General features: G+C 46.5%; 1 protein-coding gene across 1 annotated transcript in view; it reads left to right on the top strand.

Moving 5' to 3' along the window:
• Window positions 1-20636, top strand: part of LOC119168129 (cytochrome P450 2C23) — a 94223-nt gene extending 73587 nt beyond the window's left edge. Inside the window, exons 8-9 of the mRNA XM_037419540.2 lie at window positions 1026-1216; window positions 20338-20636. Coding sequence (XP_037275437.2) covers window positions 1026-1216; window positions 20338-20525 — 379 coding nt within the window. The 3' untranslated portion in view covers window positions 20526-20636. The remainder of the gene's footprint in view (window positions 1-1025; window positions 1217-20337) is intronic.
• The last annotated feature ends 203 nt before the right edge of the window (window positions 20637-20839 follow it).

Here is a 20839-nt window from a genome sequence, read left to right as displayed (position 1 = left end):
AGAACATGCAATTTTGAGTTGGTAATTCGGTACGCTTCAGTGAACTAACATACTGACATACTTTTTCAACGGGTTGAATTAGTTATTTCTTCGGCGGCTTCTTAGTTGCAGGTATCCATAGAACTGCAAATATGTAATCTGACACGCTGAATGTGTACTGCTACATTGTCGCTTGTGCGAAAAAAATACTGAATATTCACTCGTGTGCATGGATATCAACCGAACAAAACATTTAAATCATCTGTACATGCTGACCAGTAGCAAGTGCGAGAACCGACTATCAAAGCAAAAAAAAAAAACTATCGTCAGCAACAACTGAGAATCTGTGGCTGCTCCTCCAGTCAATTTCAGAATTTTCAAAGTTAGATACGGATTCTTAGAATTCTATGGTCGCTACATTGTACCTTGCCAAGCGCCTCCTCATCCTACAAACCGCCTGGGTGTGCACTCAGCGTCACGTCATTTGCACGTCATTCGGTGCCAGGAAGCCGTTCGTAACTGTCAAATCAAGACGCTATTGTTATTTTGAAAGGAATATTGTGTCAGTCTTGACTTTACGACTTACAAACATGAAGTTCAATGGTGGGTTTATTGGATGAATAGTCAATTTACAACCACACCACCAAGTTGTAGACTGGCGTAGTGGGTAGCGTACTAGGTTCCAAATCAGGAAGTGGGGAGTTGTAATTCCGTCAGTGGACGTTTAATTTCTTTAAATTTCTTTTATTTTTATTGTGAATGCACGCTATTTATTTATATATTTGTTTAAATATGGCGAATGGGCAACCCCAGTTTTAAACCTGTGAAGCCATTTTGCGCAGAGTACTAAGACGCTGCCACTCGGCCCAGTACCTGCGCTGGGAGGCGCTGGTGCCAGCGCCATACTGGGCCCATAAAAAGGCGTGACGCTGAACGCTTGTATCCAGTGGCGCTGGTTTTCGCAATAGGGTTCTGATTAAACTTTCTGTGTTTCGCTCAAATTATCTTTATACTTGCTTTGATCTCGCCATTAACTCTCACTGCAGAGCCTCTGAAGACACCATTGTGGATGACTTCTTCATTCCTAAAGGCACCGTAATTATGGCAAACTTCTGGGCAGCACATTTCGACGTCAATTTCTGGAAGGACCCGGAGAAGTTTGACCCTACTCGTTTCTTGAACGATGACGGAACACTAATGACGCGCAAGCCTGAATGTCTTCTTCCATTTTCTTTCGGTGAGTAGTCCTTAGCTTACAGTGAGCCTTCTAAACGCTCGTGATATGTTACCAAGCACCCATTGCGCAATATACTTGCGTTAACACCCTACGACCTTCGCTATAATCTTCGCCACGGTTTGTAACCTGCTGGCGGGAAGCTTCATGCTGCAAAATCACTTCATCTACAAGGAAGTCGGCGACATCAGTGGCGCAGCCTACTGTAAGAGCTCGTAGCTCGTGTGATGGCGTAGCGCGTGGCGTAGTCTGTGGCAACAATATACACACTATTTAAGAAACACTACAAAAAGTTATGAAACGCGGAGTGCACAATTCATCCTTCATGCCAGCCTTGCAGGTGAAATAACTCTATCACCTACCTACGCTCTATAAAAATAGTGTAGACTATTTTGGGAGGTCCTGAAATTCGTCAACCATGCTGATCATCTAACTAGCTAATGTTTGTTATCGCTTAACTACTCACTCACTACTTTCGTTTAAAGAATTGTACTATTTATGATATGCGATTCCGACAACAGCCAGGTGGCCATTTGTTAGCAAGAAGGCTTCGTCACATTGACAGTGCACAAGCCTTGCACGACCTTAAAGCACAATCATAATTGAGAATTTTCTTGAAGCGCACCTTAAAAACAGCAGACGGACAGAAGAGGCTGCCAAGAACAGCGCCCACTTCCACAACCGAGGTTTTATTGATCAGAAAAAAAGCTGTACAAAGTGAATACATCGTTCTTTGCGCATGTGCAAAAGAGAAGGGTGCAAGAAAAAGCACTCCTGTCAGGATTCTAATTTTGTACTAGTTATTTGTCGTTAATTATTTTTCGCAAACAGTACGTGTCCAGATACGCGTATTCTTTATCCTGCCGCACAATCGTGGCTTGGCTAGCGCAGTCATGTCCCCTCTTTGTGATGTTACATGATTCCACTATCAGACGTGTCAGCTGATCCTTATGTCAAAACACTATTTCTGTTTCTTTAAACAAAGAGTAACATCCGCAGTTTTTCACAGTAATTTGCAAGATGTGTGTTGTTTGATGCCTTAAAAGACGTGTAGCGTTCTCTAAGGTCCTCATTCACGCATAATCCGTACAGTCCAGTGTAGACGTTTCCATAGGAAAAAAGGTATCATATTGCAGCGACAGGTTCGCCACGTTCAAGTAGCCCGCCACAGTCATCGTGGCACCAGCACCAGCAAGACCCGGCTGGCATGCGCCACGTGTTCGTGCGCTCTGGCAACGAGGAAGAGGAAGATAGTTGGATCTGTGCCACTCGGCTACTCGGACTTGACGACGATAGTCTTTAGAATCGTGGGCACAAGTTCGCCCTATAAAATACGCTTGTTTTTTGAACCTGTCTGCCTCAGCATCGCTACATTTCTGGTGGAGTTGCTGGGTTATGAATCGAAGCCCCGCGAGCTCAAGACAGCGTAGCCCCGACCACCAGCGTATCAACCCCGTGGAAGTGACTCCTGTACACCAGAGGGCAAGTCGCCGTCTTCGAGGTGACTCACCTGAGTACGGTCCTCTTCACTTCACACCAAGGGGAATTCAAACGATGGATGCCACCACTATGACTAGCCAAGTAACACCGGCACAAGTGTTCATTAGCCAACCACACCAGCCGCCAGTATTCCACAGCGACTCGTATGAGAATGTTGAAGATTGGTTGGACCTGTTCGAGAGAGTGGCGAGCTTGAATAGATGGGACGAAAGAGAGAAGCTCCGTCGCGTATACTTCGCCCTGGAAGACTTCGCAAAGACTTGGTTTGAGAATCATGAAACCTCGTTGTCTACCTGCGAGGTATTTCGACGACAAGCGGTGGCTACGTTCGCGAACATAGACCGATGCTCTTTAATCGAGGAACCAGCTCACGAACGAGAGTGCTTCTATGTACATTGAGGACATGGTCCGTCTGTTCAAGCGTGCGGATTACATCATGGCTGAGGATAAGATGGTGCGCCATTTAATGCGTGGAGTGAAGCAAGAGCTGTTCGCCGTTCTCGTCCGCAACCCTCCAAGCGCAGTTGCTGAATTTTACTCGAAAGCGACAGCGATCGAAAAAACACTAGAACAGCGGGCTCGGCAGTACAACCGGAATCGTAACTGCGCATCTGCACAGGTATTCTCCAGAGGCGTGCGAAACGACGTTGAAGTCCTGCGAGAGTTCATTAGATCAGTTATTAGAGAGGAACTGAGAAGACTGCAAACGCTCCAGACTCGAACTGCACTATCCGTTACGGACGTTGTTCGTGACGAACTGAGGCAAGTGATACGAGAGCCAGAGCGTGAGCTGCAGTCGGTTTGACCTATCCGAACATACTCTGAGGTTGTCAGACAACCCACCGTACACAGCAATGCAGCAGTTGCGATGGCGACGACTCCTCTCCCACCTGCGGCACGCAGCGCACCTCGTCCACGGGAACCAACAGCTACCTATCTGCACCCAGGAGCACGTAGCACACATCACTATGTGAAGTGTAGGCCCAGGGAAAGTAACGTCTGGCGTGATCACAAGCGCAGGCCTCTGTGTTTTCATTTTGGGGAAGCGGGTCATCTGTACAGATTCTGTCCTTACCGACAGGCTGGATTAAGAGGCTTCTCGTCGTATGCACCGTACCCGCGAAACGGCGAACGACCAGCGGAGATTGAGGAGTACTTGTCCATGCGCCAGAACTCGCCACCTCTACTCCAACACCGGTCACGGTCACCATCGCCTATGCGCTACCTGTCATCTAGCCTACGTGGACCTTCAAGGCAGCCTGGTCATCGCTCTCCAAGTCCACTCCCGGAAAACTGAAGCAATTGACCTGTGGAGGTGAGGCCGCTGATAACGTCAGTTACGAAGATCCTCCAATAAGGTTTGAGGGTGATGATGGTGTGTTTCCGGTAGATGGGTGCAGCAACGAAAACGTTACTATATATACAGCCCCTTTCACGCATTTGCAGTACGTGTTTGGGTGTTTTACGGAGCAACGTTCTGAACCTCTGGGCTTATTGACGCGCGGACACAAGCTTGCTAGTTTGGTTGCTGCCTAAATCATCACGTTCATGCTGCATCTAATTCCAACCTAATTTAACTTGTGTGCCAACTTGTGTGCGTATGTATTACCGGCCTATTTTCCTCGCTTCTTCGTCTCCGAACTGCCTCTTTGTTTTTTCGCACGTTATTTCTCTGGCTACAAAAGTGCACACTGAGAAAATTAACTCTTTGGGGTAACTTGTTTTCTGGAATTTCTCCACTGGCTCTTGAAACTTTTACTGATTAGATGTCCGCACAATTTCTGTAAAGCTGACATGATACATTATTTCACTATTCTCCTCATTACCAACTTTGAGTGCGCATTTGCGGAATCTAGCAGTGGCCCAGCATATTGTGGAATAATAACACCAGCAAACGTGTCCCCCATTAAGCTACAATTTTAAATCAAAGAATGGTAACTCATTTTTAGTGGCTGCTTGGTAGTGCCCATGCTAATCTCCTTAAACACCTCTAAAACACATTTTAGGGCGCCTCAACAAAATTTTGAAACATAATCCAACTGGCCCAGCTCACCTTCTTGCTGAAAGTACAACAAATTAACGAATGAAATGCGACATTGATGGATTTTCTTACTGTGTGATAGAAAAATCTATGATCACAGCCTCTCTTAAAATTCGGTTAACAAGCTCAGATTGAAAGATTAACATCGATCAGTGAGGAGTGTAGGTGAGCCTTCCTTTCTTTAGTAATTTAGTCATTATTTTTGATAGTCAACTAACGCATGTACAAGACTAGGTCTGAAGGAACCTAGCTAAAACAGCTTTCACAGTTAAAATTAACGCTTAGCGGTCACCGGTTGAAACTATATCGCAATGCACCGTACACCTAAACTGGGGCACAACCTTCCGCCACAGCTTCTAACACCGCATGTCACTCTGAACATGTAAAAAACAATGAACAAGGCACACAGGGTAACAGCAACCCGTACTTGTTTAGGTAAATGTACGCTGAAGGCTTTGCCACTGCAGAAGTGTGCTTCCTCAATAACTTGTGTATGACTGACACAGCAGCTTCAAAGGGTTTAATGTTTTCAACACCATCGTCTCACGACACAAATTGTTTCGCTTGTTTTTATTTAAACATGCCTGTAAAAACAGGTTTTGGTTTCATTCAGCCAATCGCTAATGAGCCCTGACTGGAAAGCTTATGGGAGACCAGTGCTTGATAGGTGGAGCGCCCGAAAAGGGCACATGCTGGCAAGTCACGGCACAAATCAGTCGCTCACCACCAGACAACCGACCGTGAGGTACCGCGGCAACAGCACGCGCGTGTGCCGTTCCCACGCTTCACTTTACCCAACAGCTCGAACAGCCATCGCGCCAGTATTACTGCACTCTGGTTTAGACGAAAAATAAAGTTGTTCGAAGGTAACTCTCACAGTATATCACTGCGGAACAGAGAGAAGCTCTGCAAAGCGCTTTGCGCCTATAGAATTGTTTATGGCGTCGACGGCACAGTGGTGTAAGGAGTTGGCGATTCCCTCTGGTTTTGCTGCTAATGGCGTCCAGCTAGTGGAGGCTCACACGCCTCAAATCATAAGTATTCCTGAGTCGATGCCTCGCTCCCCACGTCTGCAGTAAGAAAAACAACGACAATGGCTAGGTTTATGCGTAGTTTTTGTGTGTGTGAGGTACGCGTACTGCGATTGTGCAGTATTTATGCACGTGTACGCTGATGACACACACTACCGCAGTAGCACAGAACGCGTGTTGTCACGTCACCATGCTCAAGGACGCGTATATAAGTTCTCGGTCATGCCGCCGCAATTCGATGGTCGCGAAATACAAAGAACATTGTTTGCCTAATTATATGTACATATTGAAGGACCCCGAACGGTCAAAATATATTCTTGCACCCACAATACGCGTTCTTCATTATCATGCCTCATGTGGCACACGAAATATTTGAAATTATTTATGTTTATCGCACACCCTAACTACAAAATACGAGGAAAAAAACTAAAACATGGCACCAGGCGAATCATAGGACAAGTAAAAGATCCAAAAAATTTTAATATGTTCTGGTGAGCCACGAATTATGATGATCTTCTGCACGGCCACCAATGCAGACAGAAGCACTACCGCATCAGCTGGCTCCACAAAGCTAAGCGTCGAGTAGTGTGCTGCTTTAATAGTAACACGGATCACTTTGCAGAATAACGCGAGCTTCTCGGGTAGACGAGTTTGCTCCGAGCTCGATCTACGGCGGCCATGGCATTAATGAAGAGTGGAACGCCTGATGGAAGCGTTGAGAATGATACTTACAAGAACGCGCGTGGTGTAGGAAAGAAATGTTGGCCATTCGCGGCGGTTCTAATATAAACATTGCGCGCGAACACGTCAGCGCCACCCCTAAGTCAACGTTTTAACAGTGCAGTGACGTCAGCGTGATTGTCTGCACTATTTCTTTGCGAACACGCGCTTCCCACAGGTGTGTTCTTTGGCATTTGTCATTTTTTGGACAGGTTGTTTCTATCTACCTGCAGCATGCAAATCTCCAGCTTCGAAGGCACAAACGATGCAACCGCTGAAGCTGATATCATAATGTGCATGTATATATAAAGACAGGTGTTTACTAGGGGCGCTCGCATCATGATGGCAACGCGGCAGTGAGTGGATACGTAGTGAGCGCGGTGATACTAAATGCGAGAAATGCTAGCCACGTGGTCATATCGCTTTTAGTTTTGGATGCATGTGTACATAGTCAGCGCGATCGCGCTGATAGAGTTATCGTGTCACTCCCCACGAGCACTGCTGCTCGGCAAGAGCAAATCTGGTGGGCGTACGCGATCTTCACCGCGAGCTTCTGTCAATCCAACTGATCGACGTGTGAACTGGGACAAAAAACTCGTTGATTCTTAGAAGGCCGCAGTACAACTCGTGACTGTAATTGTACCTGTGTGACTATGAAGTGTGCAAAGCAGTGAATGCTAAGCGGCAGCGTCTTTTGCATATCAAATAATCTGATTAGCTTGCAGTACTTGTGCAAGGCTGGAGTCATGGTACATATGCGATAACCTACTGCTTCCAGCTTTTAAATGCGAAGGATTTTTTATTGAACTTCAGCTACTTTGAGTGTATCTATCTATCTATCTATCTATCTATCTATCTATCCATCTATCTATCTATCTATCTGTCTATCTATCTATCTATCTATCTATCTATCTATCTATCTATCCGCTTATGTTAGAGTGCTCTCGTGGTAACCCCCTTAGCTTGGGGTGAACCCAAATTAGCGTGGGAGAGTAAGATGGTTTGACGAATATGACGCACTAAACAAGACACGAATATTGTCACATTCCCGTCGCGTACGTAATCAAACACTACCCGCTATGCAATGGCACATACCCACGGGCACGTATGTGCCACTGGTATTCGGGCATGAGTCAAGGGTGATTGACAGTTAGTATCTAACGAAGTACGAGGGGAACACAAACTGGCGATTTTGACTCGCGAGCGTTCATAAACACCCTACATCGGTAGCATCAACCCAACGAACGCAAAGAATCCATTTCAGGGCCCTAGCTGGAATCAAACCTAAGAATTCTGCGGGGCATTGAAGCATTTTACCACAGAGCTATGCCAAGTCTCATAACTACATTTCAAATAGACACTAATGCTCCTGACACACGGGCACCCTAAAGTCCTTTAAACAAGGGGACATCTTTCGGAAAGGCGTTCGGGCGCAGTGACACACGACAAAGGAGTAACTCCTTTCCGGCAACGATCCTTTTCGCAAAAGCAGATCCCGCATCTACTTTTCTGGCAGGAAGGTAGTACTCTCGCATACAGTGTGCATAATTTATCAATAGAAGAAAACGTGTCACAACACTGTGGTGCCCTGCCAGTATTTTTTTGCGCTAAGGAAATGCTTTCATTTTCAGCAGCAGTGCGATTTGTTGAAAAGTGAAGGCCTACAGTCTGTCCATATTCTTAAACACCTGCATTACGTCACTAGCGCGATCATGTTAGGGTTGGCAGCGGCAGTTGCTGTGTCGGGCTCACTCGAAAACACTGCTCAAAGTGGCCGTCACCTGATAACGGCAATGTGTCGTCGAACCAGCGTTCGTTGCGCACATAGGCCCACCTTTCGCGGTTGATGGCTCGGGGGGACAGTGCGGAAGCAGTCAAACATAATCCGTTCATGACGAATCTTTGTTTGAGGCTCATCACTCTTGCCTTCTCAGCATTCAGCTCATCTTCGCGAGGGCGACAAGAGTCAGGCCCACCTCAACTGTCGCTTTATTTCTGTCTCTGCGCTGAGACATCGCAGGACCACGATGAAACGCGGCACGCCGTCACTGACCCAGCTGGACGCAGCCATGTAAAAAGCACGACAAAAAACAAAAAACAGCAAAACACCGACTGTTAATAATTGCCAGACCAACTTAAGTTGCTGCTAAAACGCAAAAAAGCGAAAGAAAATTACAGGTATGCGCATTATAAGCCACCAGACAATAAAAAACGCTTTGATGCTCCGGCGTCGCTGAAGGTGATGTACATGCGTAAAATCTTTTTAATATTTCCAATCTTGCTGCTTCCACAAACAGCGCCATTTTTTCTGCAGCGTTCTTCTGAGGCACCGCCTAAAGCAGTAGTCTGGTGCCGTGTGTCATCAGCGCCACTCCTTTCTGGAAATGGTTCCCTTAGGCGACAAAACGGGTTTACTTTAAAGTACCTTACTTTTGCCCGTGTGTCACGGGTATAATATTCGGAAAACGTGAATAGTGGTTGATGTGCTGGCTATACAATCTACAAACATTACATGTGCCCTCCTTTGATACAGCCGTCATGTCGGGTTAATGTCAATTGGTGTTAGTTGACACGCGCTGAAGTTGATTTATGTAGCAGCGTCCAGGGCCAGCGTCCTCGCGAGCATCAGCACTTCGCATCATCTTCTTGTGTTGCTTATCCGCATGTTCCAGTTGGCATTGTTGGGCAAGTCCAAAGAACTGGTTATATAAATTTCTGAAACTCTTCAACATATGTCTTTGCGTGCAACATTTGTACATATGTTTAGCGTCATTCCATGACTGTCACTCAATAAATTAATAGCAACACGGTCACCTTTTCTCCGCATGCCTCGTGTAACGTCGATTCTCAGGTACGTGACTGTTTTCTTTTCTTCAATAATGTTTCAGTTAAAACGCGATTCTCTCGGGCGAAATTAGCAAGGTTATATTTATTGTGTAGATAATTACACGTTATCCTGGCTAGTATTGTTCTAACTATCATGTTATTATGGGCAAATTACCTTGGCTTTGTATAACGTGCTTAAGATCAACGTCGCGTTAATAAGCATTGTTGAGTTAGCTTATCAACTAACATGCTTTCGGTAGCCTGGTCACAGCTTACATAGCTTCATTAACTTGATCTTCTGGAGATGTGGCGTAATTACTCCAACCTTACTACGACTTGGCGTAATTAGCTTGGTCATAGCATGTCCACGCCTAATAAGACATGCATACCGCCCAGCGATATAGCTAATTATCCTGACCCACGTGATCGGTTGCAAGCATACGTTGAAGACTACGAAATGAACGTGTGCCACTGGGCGCGTTCTGTGCTAAACATGAAACAGTAATCATTTATTCTTGATCTGCAAGTGGTCTAACACAATATGAAAAAGCTTTTTAGAAATGCCTTTACGTGGTGCTGGTATGTGTTTGCCTGTGTCTGTCATTTTGACTTTTGGAGCTTTCATTTATGGGTTCTCTAGTGCGATATTGTGCGCGGCTGCCAGGCACTATAATAATGAACTCAATAGATTTACTAATTATACTGTATTATTATTCTAACGTGTCTTCAAGATTATATGCGCTGAAAACTTAGAGCATTTCCTTATTTTAAAAATGAATTCTTTTCTTTACTCAAGTAATTATATGCATTAGACCAGGCACCACGATTTTCTTGGTCATAGGTAATCTTTGTATTAGATATTACTCTAAAAATGCACAATATTTTATAAAACCACTCGATTCTTGGCCAATCCCCCACAGTGAGTATGTGCCATGGACCATAGGTGAACAAGAACAAGAAACGGTGTAGCAGCACACTACAACGTGTAGGCTGACCATTATGATTAATGCGTGGTCTCGGGTTTAGTTGTGGTTGCGATATTCTAAAATGCTCATGCAGATGTAATCACAGAGGCCATCACGCTGATTATTATAAAACAGACTCATCGCTGGCAATAAAAGCTTCAAAATAAATTTAACATGCCGTGCCTATAAGATTATCATAAAGAGCTTGTGATACTTTATTTCATGGGTGCACTATACCTCACTCCGTGAAACGACTAACAAACGAAAGTAGAGATACCTGTGCTTTGAAAACACCGCCCAACTTTGTCCACCGCACTTTGTCCACAACTTTGTCCACCGCCAAGCTCGGCCTAACCAGCATAGCACCCAATAATCAAGTGTGTAGCCAAAATTAGGTTAAACGCAGACATAATTATCGTGAATCAATATTGTGCGTAATTTTATAATAGCTAGTTGAGTGGCTTAGGCGATTGTGCTCCCGCACACATCTCAATTACAAGGCCACTTTTTTTTCAATGCAACCTATCGCAAATATTGCAGATTATCTGTTCATCGTATCCTTCAAAATTACGCATGGGCATCAGAAGGGTGCTTCCTGCATTCACAGCATGCTGCACAATGTGGTCGTTTTATTTCCGACAAAGCACCGGTTAAGTACCGATGTTTGCGAATTGTCCCTTATTCCATCAGTAATCGTCTGGACAATCATATCAATCTTGCATACAAGCCAATTAAGTTAAAAACGTGCTCGATGCCACTAGAGAGAGGAGATGCAGAGTAGCACATACATTCTGCTCCAAAATGTTTGACAGTAGGGCTTGTTATTACGTGGTCTTAAGTAATTATTTCTGCAAACAAAAGATCGACTCAAATAAGTCACAATGAATCACAGAACACAAACCACCAACAAAAGCTCATTGCCTGTGCTGAGAGTCCGGTCGTGCATCCACGCATACCTCCACATGTCCGTCTGTCAGTGCGTCCATTCACCTATATCTCCATCTCTTATACTAGTCGCGGACTTCAACCTAAACAAAATAAACTTTGAGGACCTATAGCTTTGACCCCTTGTCGTCATTTACTTCGTGAAGAAGCAGTGATTTTTTAAACGGTATCGAATAAATATTACCAATGACTGTTCGTACCATTCCTTAGGTAGTATAAACTGTCAGTCAGCTTCAGGGCATTGTGCTAACTACAATTGATCGTAACTCGACGTGGCGGCCGTATTGTAGGAGTACATATGTAATGTTTATAAAATTAAATAGTCCTCACTGCATCGCCAATTTACGCTTCATGAACAATGTGGACTATTTCAAAAGAAACTGCGAGACCTGGCGTGGCTGTGTGGTAGAATACTTGATTACCATGTATATATCTGGAGTTCGATTGCTGCTGGGACCCTGACATTTTTTTTTTACATTCGTCGGATCAACGCAGCCGACGTAGGCTTCTTCTTGACGCTCACATCGTAAAATATCCAATGTGTGGTCTCGCCATTCCTGAGTAATTATGAAGTGTCAATCACATGTGGCACATACTCTCATATCAGTAGGGCATACCCACCCACGGGTTCGCGCCATTGTCTGGCGGTAAGTGTTTGATGACGTACGCGATGGTATTGTGACATTATTCATGTCATGAACAGGGGAACAGGATAACCGCTGGCATTAAGGGTAACTCATTGGATTCCCAGAGAAGGTAAGCGGGTTAGGGGGAGACAGAAGGTTAGGTGGGCAGATGAGATTAAGAAGTTTGCGGGCATAAATTGGCAGCAGCAAGCACAGGAACGGGTTAACTGTCAGAACATGGGAGAGGCTTTTGTCCTGCAGTGGACGTAGTCAGTCTGATGATGATGATGATGATGCTGATGATGATGATGCTGATGATGATGGTGATGATGAACAGGGGAGCTCTGCAGCATCTTCCGAGCTGGGAGAAACTCGTGATTAGCTCGGGATCATTGCGAGCTCTGGCGTCACCCCCTTTTGAAGAAGGAAACGATGCAAAATTTTCAAATCTACCCCTCTGCGCAGAGCATTTTATTGGTTAAGATGAAACCCAGCTTTGTGTCCAGGACGGCCGATGAAGTTGGGCGGTGTTTTCAAACCACAGTCATTTTCTTTCATTTATTTGTTGTTCCACTGAGTGCAGAAGTGCACCCATGACAAATGTGTAGGACAATTTTGAGATAATATTTTTCAGAGGCACAGTGTGTTTAGATGTATTATAAAGCTTTTATTACTTGCGCAAACGCTGTTTTACCATAATAGGCGCAGAGGCCCCTGAGATTAGTTTCGGCCGAGCATTGTACAACAACGCAACCACAGCTGAATCCTAAGCCACCGATTTACCATCATGGTCATCCAGCACAATCTAGCGTGCTGCTCGGCTGGTGAAAGCCGTCTTCGTAGTCTTCGTCATCTGCTACCACTCGACTACATGCACCCGGCTAATTAGCTATTTTGCTGGGCGGTATACTTGGCGACTTAGGCTAGGACATGCAATGACCATGTTTACTACACCAAGTCGTGGTAAAGCTGACCTTGATTGATTCAATTAATTGATATGTGACGTTTAAAGTCACGAAACCACCATATGATTATTAGAGACGCCGTAGTGGAGGGCTCCGGAAGTCTTACCACCTCGGGTTTTCTACGTGCAGCCGAATCTGAGCACTCGGGCCTACATGTAAGGCCGACGTAATTACGCCACTATTGAGAAGACCACTTTATTGAAGCCATGTAAAGCTACCACCAGGATAAAAAGACATGCTAGTTTAGGAACTAACTAAACCCTAAATATCACGCGACGTTATTCATGTGGGGTCAGTAAAAGTGATAACTGACCCTTAATAATGTTATGATTAGCAGTGTGCTAATCGGCACTACGTTTATTAGCTTCATACTGATCGTGACCTTAGTCATTGCGCCCGAGATTATTGAATTTTATTTGAAAACTTATCCATGAGTGCAAAACAGTTTAGAGTAATAGTAAATATGTCTTAGTTCATCAGTATAATCAAAATTAAGATAGAGCTGATGCGGTCTTCACTTCGAAGCAGGCCAACCAGATAAGTAGACAACCGCCTTCAAAAGCTTGAAGAAGCTAGAAGATTACGCGGTGTATTTTTGTCAACTGGCGCAAATGTCGCACATGCGTTTTCAACGACACGTGCGTTATAGCACACACTTTCATTGACGCTGCTATCACGCGCTCCGCACTGTCTTCATGTCACGGTCGATGGCCGCTGTGCTGCTCGAGAAACTCGCATTATTTGGCATAGCACCCCAACGATTCGTATTCGACAAACCAAGTTACCTCTTCATAATAACTTTTGTATCCCTCAAGTTTAGGGCGTGATAACGAGAGCACCCATATGTAGTAGGCACCTACAAGACAGACGGACAGACAGACAGACAGACAGACAGACAGACAGATAGATAGATAGATAGATAGATAGATAGATAGATAGATAGATAGATAGATAGATAGATAGATAGATAGATAGATAGATAGTATAAGGGGGGTTTATTGAATAAACTCAACTGCCTGGTTCAAGAGGCGTCAGTCACTGTCACGAGCTCAGCTCTTCGTCGTAGTCGTCTTTAAGGTGCTCCAACTAGATACTGTCTCTCTCCTTCTTCCCCACTACATTTGCCCCGGTGGTGACGAGGAGCCATCCTGGCGACTCACGGCGAAGCAAGCACAAGGGGATAATAGTAAGGTTTTAAGCGGCTGATGTGGACTGTCTCACGACCACGGCATCGTCTGTCCTCGGCAGGTGTCACTTGATCGACGACGTAGTTGACCGGTGACGTGCATTGAACGATGCGGTACGGACCATCGTACATGGGTGCAAACTTTCGGGAGAGGCCGGGGGACTGGAATGTAACCGAAAGTCATACAAATGAGCCTACGGGGAAGCTGTGAGCAGACTTGTCTTGGTCGAGTCGTTCTTTTTGGAGACTTTGTGCAATGGACGTAAATGAGCGCGCTAATTGGAGGCACTCTTCGGTACACTGATCAAGTTCGGAGGCTGGGCGGTATTCTGAAGCATCTGGGCGGTAAGTATGTATCGTGTCAAGCGTAGAAGAGGGCTCACGTCCGTACAGTAGAAAAAAAGGTGAAAACCCAGTAGTTGCTTGCGTGGCCGTATTACACGCATACGTCACAAAAGGGAGCACCAAGTCCCAGTTAGAATGGTCGGAGGATATGTACATAGAAAGCATATTACCGAGCGTGTGGTTAAAGCGCTCTGTCAAACCGTTTGTCTGTGGGTAATAGCTTGTAGTGGTGCGATGAATAATATTGCACTCACTGAGAAGCTTCTGGACGACTTGCGACAGAAACTCACGCCCACGGTCGCTAAGCAGCTCACGTGGCGCGCCATGGCGAAGGACAAAGCTACGCAAGATGAACAAGGTGACATCACGAGCAGCAGCGGCTGGCAAAGTGGCGGTTTCAGCGTAACGGGTTAGGTGGTCAACGGCCACAATAATCCAGCGATTTCCCGCAGGAGTACAAGGTAGAGGGCCGTAGAGGTCGATGCCAATTCTATCAAACGGCCGAGCTGGACACGGCAATGGTTTTAATTCGCCAGAGGCATGACAAGTTGTTTTCCGTCGCTGACACTCAGTGCAGGAGCGTATGTACTTGCGAACGTACGAGTACATTCCACGCCAGAAAAATCACTGACGAAGCTGGTCTGTGTTTTCAAAACGCCAGCGTGCGCGTTTTGAGGGTCTGCGTAGAAGTACGCGCTCATGTTGGACGCAAATAACGAGGTATAACAAGAAGCCATTTCCTACCATCCAGCTGATAGTTGCGACGGTACAACATGGCATCCCGTATTGCATAATGGGGAATTTGCCGACGTAGTGCACAAGGTAGACGCTGGCGCGGTGTCACCGAAGACGAGGAGAGAACGTCAATGGGCGAGGCTATCCAAGGGTCCTTGCGTTGTTCCGAAGGCATGTCAGCGATATCGATGCTGCCGATGGTAGCTTCAGCGAAGGAAACAGGTGCAATGGCTGAAGGAAGGGGCGAGCGAGAAAGAGCATCTGCGTCGGTGTGCTTGCGGCCTGAGCGGTAAATGACGGGAATATCAAATTCCTGTAAACGTAGCGCCCAACGTCCAAGCCGGCCCGAAGGATCCTTCAATGAAGCGAGCCAACAGAGTGAATGGTGATCTGTCTCTACATTGTATGGGCGTCCATATAAGTAAGGACGAAATTTTCGTAATGCACAAACAATGGCCAAACATTCCATTTCGGAAACCTAGTATTTGTGCTCTGCCTTTGTTAGGGTGCGACTGGCATACGCAACTACATACTGCGAGAAGCCAGGTTTGCGTTGAGCAAGGACAGCGCCAAGTCCTATGCCACTGGCATCCGTGTGCACCTCGGTTGGAGCAGTAGGGTCGAATTGGCGTAAAATAGGTGGTGTAGTAAGGAGATGGCGTAATGTTGCAAAAGCATCATCGCATGCTGGCGACCAATCAGAGAGGTGTCCATCGCCAGAGATCAGCTGTGTCAGTGGTGCGATTATCGAAGCGAAGTTCTTCACAAAGCGGCGAAAGTAAGAACATAGTCCGACAAAGCTGCGAAGCGCTTTCACAGTCGTAGGCTTCGGGAACTCAGCGACAGCACGAAGATTCTCTGAGTCTGGGAGGACGCCCTCTTTTGAGACAACGTGACCAAGTATTGTGAGCTTCCGAGCTCCAAAGTGGCACTTCTTGATGTTTAGTTGAAGGCCTGCGCTCGTGAGGCAGCTCAAGACTTCGCTGAGACGTTGGAGATGGCTGTGGAAATCAGGGAAGTAAACAATGACATCATCCAAGTAGCATGGACATGTCTTCTATTTTAGCCCACGCAAGACGCTATCCATCATCCTTTCGAATGTGGCTGGCACATTACAAAGGGCGAAGGGCATTACATTAAATTCGTATAGCCCATCGGGCGTCACAAAATCAGTTTTTGGATGATCTGATAGTGCTATGGGAACCTGCCAATAACCGGACCGTAGGTAAAGCGATGAGAAGAATTCAGCGCCTTGCAAGCAGTCCAGGGCATCATCGATGCGCGGCAAAGGGTATACGTCTTTAATCGTGACTTTCTTTAAACGGCGGTAATCGACGCAAAAGCGAATCGAGCCGTCTTTTTTCCTGACAAGTACCACAGGTGAAGACCAGGGACTGCTGGACGGCCGAATGACGCCACGTTGAAGCTTGTCGGCCACTTGCTCGGTGATTACACGACGCTCCACAGGAGATACACGGTAGGGACGCTGCTGCAGAGGCGCTTGGGAGCCGGTCTTAATCTGATGCACAACGGTGTGCGTTCGGCCTAAGGGCGTCTGCTGGCAATCGAACGAGCCGTGAAACTGGTGAAGAAGTTCTAGAAGCTTTTCGTAGTGTGGTTCTTCAAGTTCGCCATCAATTGAAGGGTCAAACAAATTATTATTTTTGTGGACAACTGAATGGGCAGATGGCGTCAATGCATTAGGCTGCAAATCACTTTCAACGTCGAGGTCGAAGATGGAGGAAACGTCTAAGTCTTGGAATGTTTCAATACATTCTCCGCGACGCAAGGTTGTGGGAGACGGCAAGGGCTTTGTGACAAACAACTTGGTAGTGCCCGCCGAAATATCTAGAACTGCGAACGGCAACGCGAGGCTCTTGCGACTTTGGAATGTTTGGGAAGGCGTAAACAACACTGCAGGCTTAGACACATCGGCACAAGATACGGAAACAAAGGCTGCGCTAGTCGGTGGTATGTCGATGTCGTCAGCGACAAACAGCTTGTTCGACGGAAATTCTGGAGACGAGGCACACAACGCAGAGAAGGCCACTTCAGCACGAGCACAGTCGATAACCGCAAGATTACGAGACAGAAAATCCCAGCCGAGGATCACATAATGAGAACACGCCTGTAGTACAAGAAATTCAACGGTATACAAAAACATCTTTGATGAGAACGCGGGCGGTACAGGCAGCTGATGGTCGAATATGGGGTGCACTGGCAGTACGGAGGGACAACCCCTTTGGCGTCGTGGTAACCTTCCGAAGCAGGCGGCAAAGTTTTAAATTAATTACTGAAACGGCAGCACCAGTGTCCACAAGCGCAACGGTACGGTAACCATCCACGAAAACGTCGATGAGGTTTGTCGGAGAAATGCGAGGACTTGATTCTTTCGACGACGACGCAGTTCATGCCTCCGGAACTGTGGCATCTAGTTTTCCGCGTCTGAAGGGCAGGGTCGACGGCGCATTGGCGACAGGGAGCGACGTCGGGGAGATGGAGATCGGTGACTGACTGAGGGAAGGCGGTCGGGTGAAGAGGATCCTTGTTGACGTGCCATGTTGTTAAAGCGCCGAGAGTCGTGCGACATTCTTTGCATGTTGTCGCTCTGAACGAGAGGACGGCGGTAGCACAAGCGAGCCACATGTCCTGCGTAACCGCAAAAATAGCAAATCGTGCGGTTGTCTGCGGTGCGCCACGGATTCGGAAACACTGCAATCGGCCGGTTGAACGGAACTGGTGATGGCTGAACAGGGATCGGTGAGGTAGCATAAGTGGGCTGTCGAGGTGCTCTGGCTGCAACGACTTGCGCATACGTCAAGGGTGCGGCCTCCAGAGGTGGTGAACGAGCGAAAGGCAAAGCGTCCGCTACCTCATCTTGTATGACGTGCCTTATGGCCGGGGCCAGATGATCTGGGGCCAAAGGATGCGTTTTTGCTGGCTTGGGCGTGCTCGATAAAATGGAGAGCTGCCGAGCGACCTCCTCACGCACGAACTGCTTTATGTGAGCCAACATGTCGTTTTGGTCTCCGAGAGTCATATCCGCGATCGAATGACGTTGTTCCAGAGAGCGCCGTGTTTGGGCGCGTGGCTTGCGCAATTCGTCAAAACTCTGGCACAAGCTGACGAGTTCGGTAATGGTTAGTGCGTCCTTGGCTAACAACATTTGAAATGCGTCATCGCATATGCCTTTGAGGATTTGTTTGATTTTGTCGGCTTCGAGCGTCGCTGGGTTTACCCGCTTGCACAACTCAACAACGCCTTCAATGTAGCTGGTAAAGGTCTCTTCTGGCTGTTGAGCGTGCTCACAAAGTCGTTGCTCTGCGCGGAGTTTGCGCACAACAGGGCGGTCGAAGGCTTGCGAAAAGGAGGCCTTGAATGAATCCCAGCTGGCAATGTCGGCTTCGTGATTGCGCAACCAGAGACTAGCAACGCCGGACAAGTAAAAGCTTACATAGGTCAGCTTAGCCGCATCGTCCCACTTGTTCGCTGCGCTCACCTTGTGGTAAGTAGCCAGCCACTCCTCAACGTCTTGGCCGTCAGTGCCGCTGAAGATCGGTGGGTGACGCAGTGGCCACACGCCGGGACATGTAGAGGCGGGAACTTGCGAGGTACCTTGGTTGGAGGGTTCTTCCGGTATTGCTGGCACTGCAGGTATGGTGCCACTTCGTAGTTCCAGCTTCGAAGACTACCCAGCACTTCCACCAAATTATAAGGGGGTTTATTGAATAAAACCAACTGCCTGGTTCAAGAGGCGTCAGTCACTGTCACGAGCTCAGCTCTTTGTCGTAGTCGTCTTTCAGGTGCTCCAACTAGATACTGTCTCTCTCCTTCTTCCCCACTACAATAGATAGACAGATAGATAGATAGATAAATAGATAGATAGATAGATAGATAGATAGATATCCTTCCTAATCATATGTAAGCCCTAAGGGGCTAAAATACCTTGGTGCCGAGATGAGTTTTAAATGCAAAGAATTTCTTAGCGAACTTCGGCAACATTGATCGTAAGGCGCGCGCTGCGCTGCGTTGCTTTGACGCATGCGCGTTTCAGCACGTCTGGCGTCCCTCTGCAACGAAAAGAGGAAGACGCAGTGTTGTCTGTGCAACGCATCAGCGCGAAATGAAGCACGTCGCATTTCGAGCCAGTTGCCGTCTGGCCGCGCCGACGGACGCTGGTCGCGCCTGGAGTCAGACTATACAGTGCTCACGTTTTTCTAAAGTAGCGTCACTGTGCCCAGCGTGCGCGCGCGTCAACGTTGCGTTGGAGTATATTGGGCCCTCCATGATGTGATCGCGGCTGTTTCGCTAGCTCCCCATATAATGAATATGGTGTTACTTGACGTTAATGAAGTACAAACTAGCTGCACAAATACTAAATTTGGTATCGAGTGACGTGAATAGATGACGAAGGCAAACCACACATCCAAGCATGATAATCGTGACACGAAAGTCATGTACGCCATAATTTACCTCCACCTCGTAACCTTGTGCTGATTTTAAAGTGACACATCAACCTTCGTCATTCGTGCATCGCAAATCATTGACTCCTACTGTACGTGGGATCCGCCAATTCTTTCGACGTCAAACCCAAGAACTTTTGAGCATTTCGAATCTTATGTAATGCCCTCAGGCCTTTAAGGATGCAATAAATGAATTGAAATGAAATAAGGACGCATTCGAAGAGAATTTAGCTATGGCTTTCTATTCACAAAGATGAAGCCTAAGAGTCCGCCAACTGTGGTTTTGTGATGTTGGCCTGCATCGTTGGCCTGCATCAAGTGATGTTGGCCTGCAGCGCCTTTCAAATGAGTGCTTTGATATCCAGGCTGGCGCTGCCAGCACTGCCATAACTCCATCACTGGGACCCTAATGAGTAAGTAGCGACGCGGCTGCCACCACGCACCCCGTGGTCATAAAAACCTGCGGAACACCATTCCAAGCAACAGGCTGGTCTCTTTGTTCCTTCTTTGTCTCTTTCACTTTTGGTACTTCCGGTGCACTGCGTGAACCCCCTCTATTTTTGACTCTTAGAATGTCAGAATAAAGTAGATAGTTCTTACGGAAAAGACGTGTCCGTCACGTACAAAATGGCTCTACAAGTTTTTTCGTTAATTTGGATTTACAGCAAATTTCATAGGGCTTGAAAAACAGAAGCTGTCTATTTTTTATGAGAAATTGTGAAGCTCGTCACTAGGTAAAATTCTTGTTCTCTACAGTCAATCCTTTTTTTTTGCAGGAAAACGCACCTGCCCCGGCGAGATTTTGGCCACCGTCGAAATCTTCCTGGCTGTGACATCACTACTTCAGAGATTTCGTGTTCTTCCAGCTGGCAAGCTGCCTTTCGACATCAACAGCCCTTCCATATTGGCTGGTCACGTGCAACGACTTAAATTGCGGTTTATTGACCGGAACCAAGGCCCGTGAACCCTGCAGCTGGCGAGATTCTATCGCGATAGTTATACGTGCAAGGCTTTCATGTTGTTTGAATGCCATGAACAACAAAAGAATGAGGTGAAGAAGAATGAAAATGAGAAGCGACAGGCACCAAAAAAGCCGTTTTGCTTGTGTATACTCTTTACTTTGTACTAATGGGAAGTAAATTATTAACTCTTGTTAGCAAATAATAATTACCTAGTTTAACATATACGCACGTTTACGTGTAATATTTTACAAGAATAAATTGTCTCCTATACAAATATTGCCCACATGAATGTTAACAACAAAAAAACTTGGTTTTG

This window comes from Rhipicephalus microplus, chromosome 6 (assembly GCF_043290135.1).
Source record: "Rhipicephalus microplus isolate Deutch F79 chromosome 6, USDA_Rmic, whole genome shotgun sequence".
Taxonomy (NCBI): Eukaryota; Metazoa; Arthropoda; class Arachnida; order Ixodida; family Ixodidae; genus Rhipicephalus; species Rhipicephalus microplus.
This window is presented reverse-complemented; position numbering and strand designations above follow the sequence as displayed.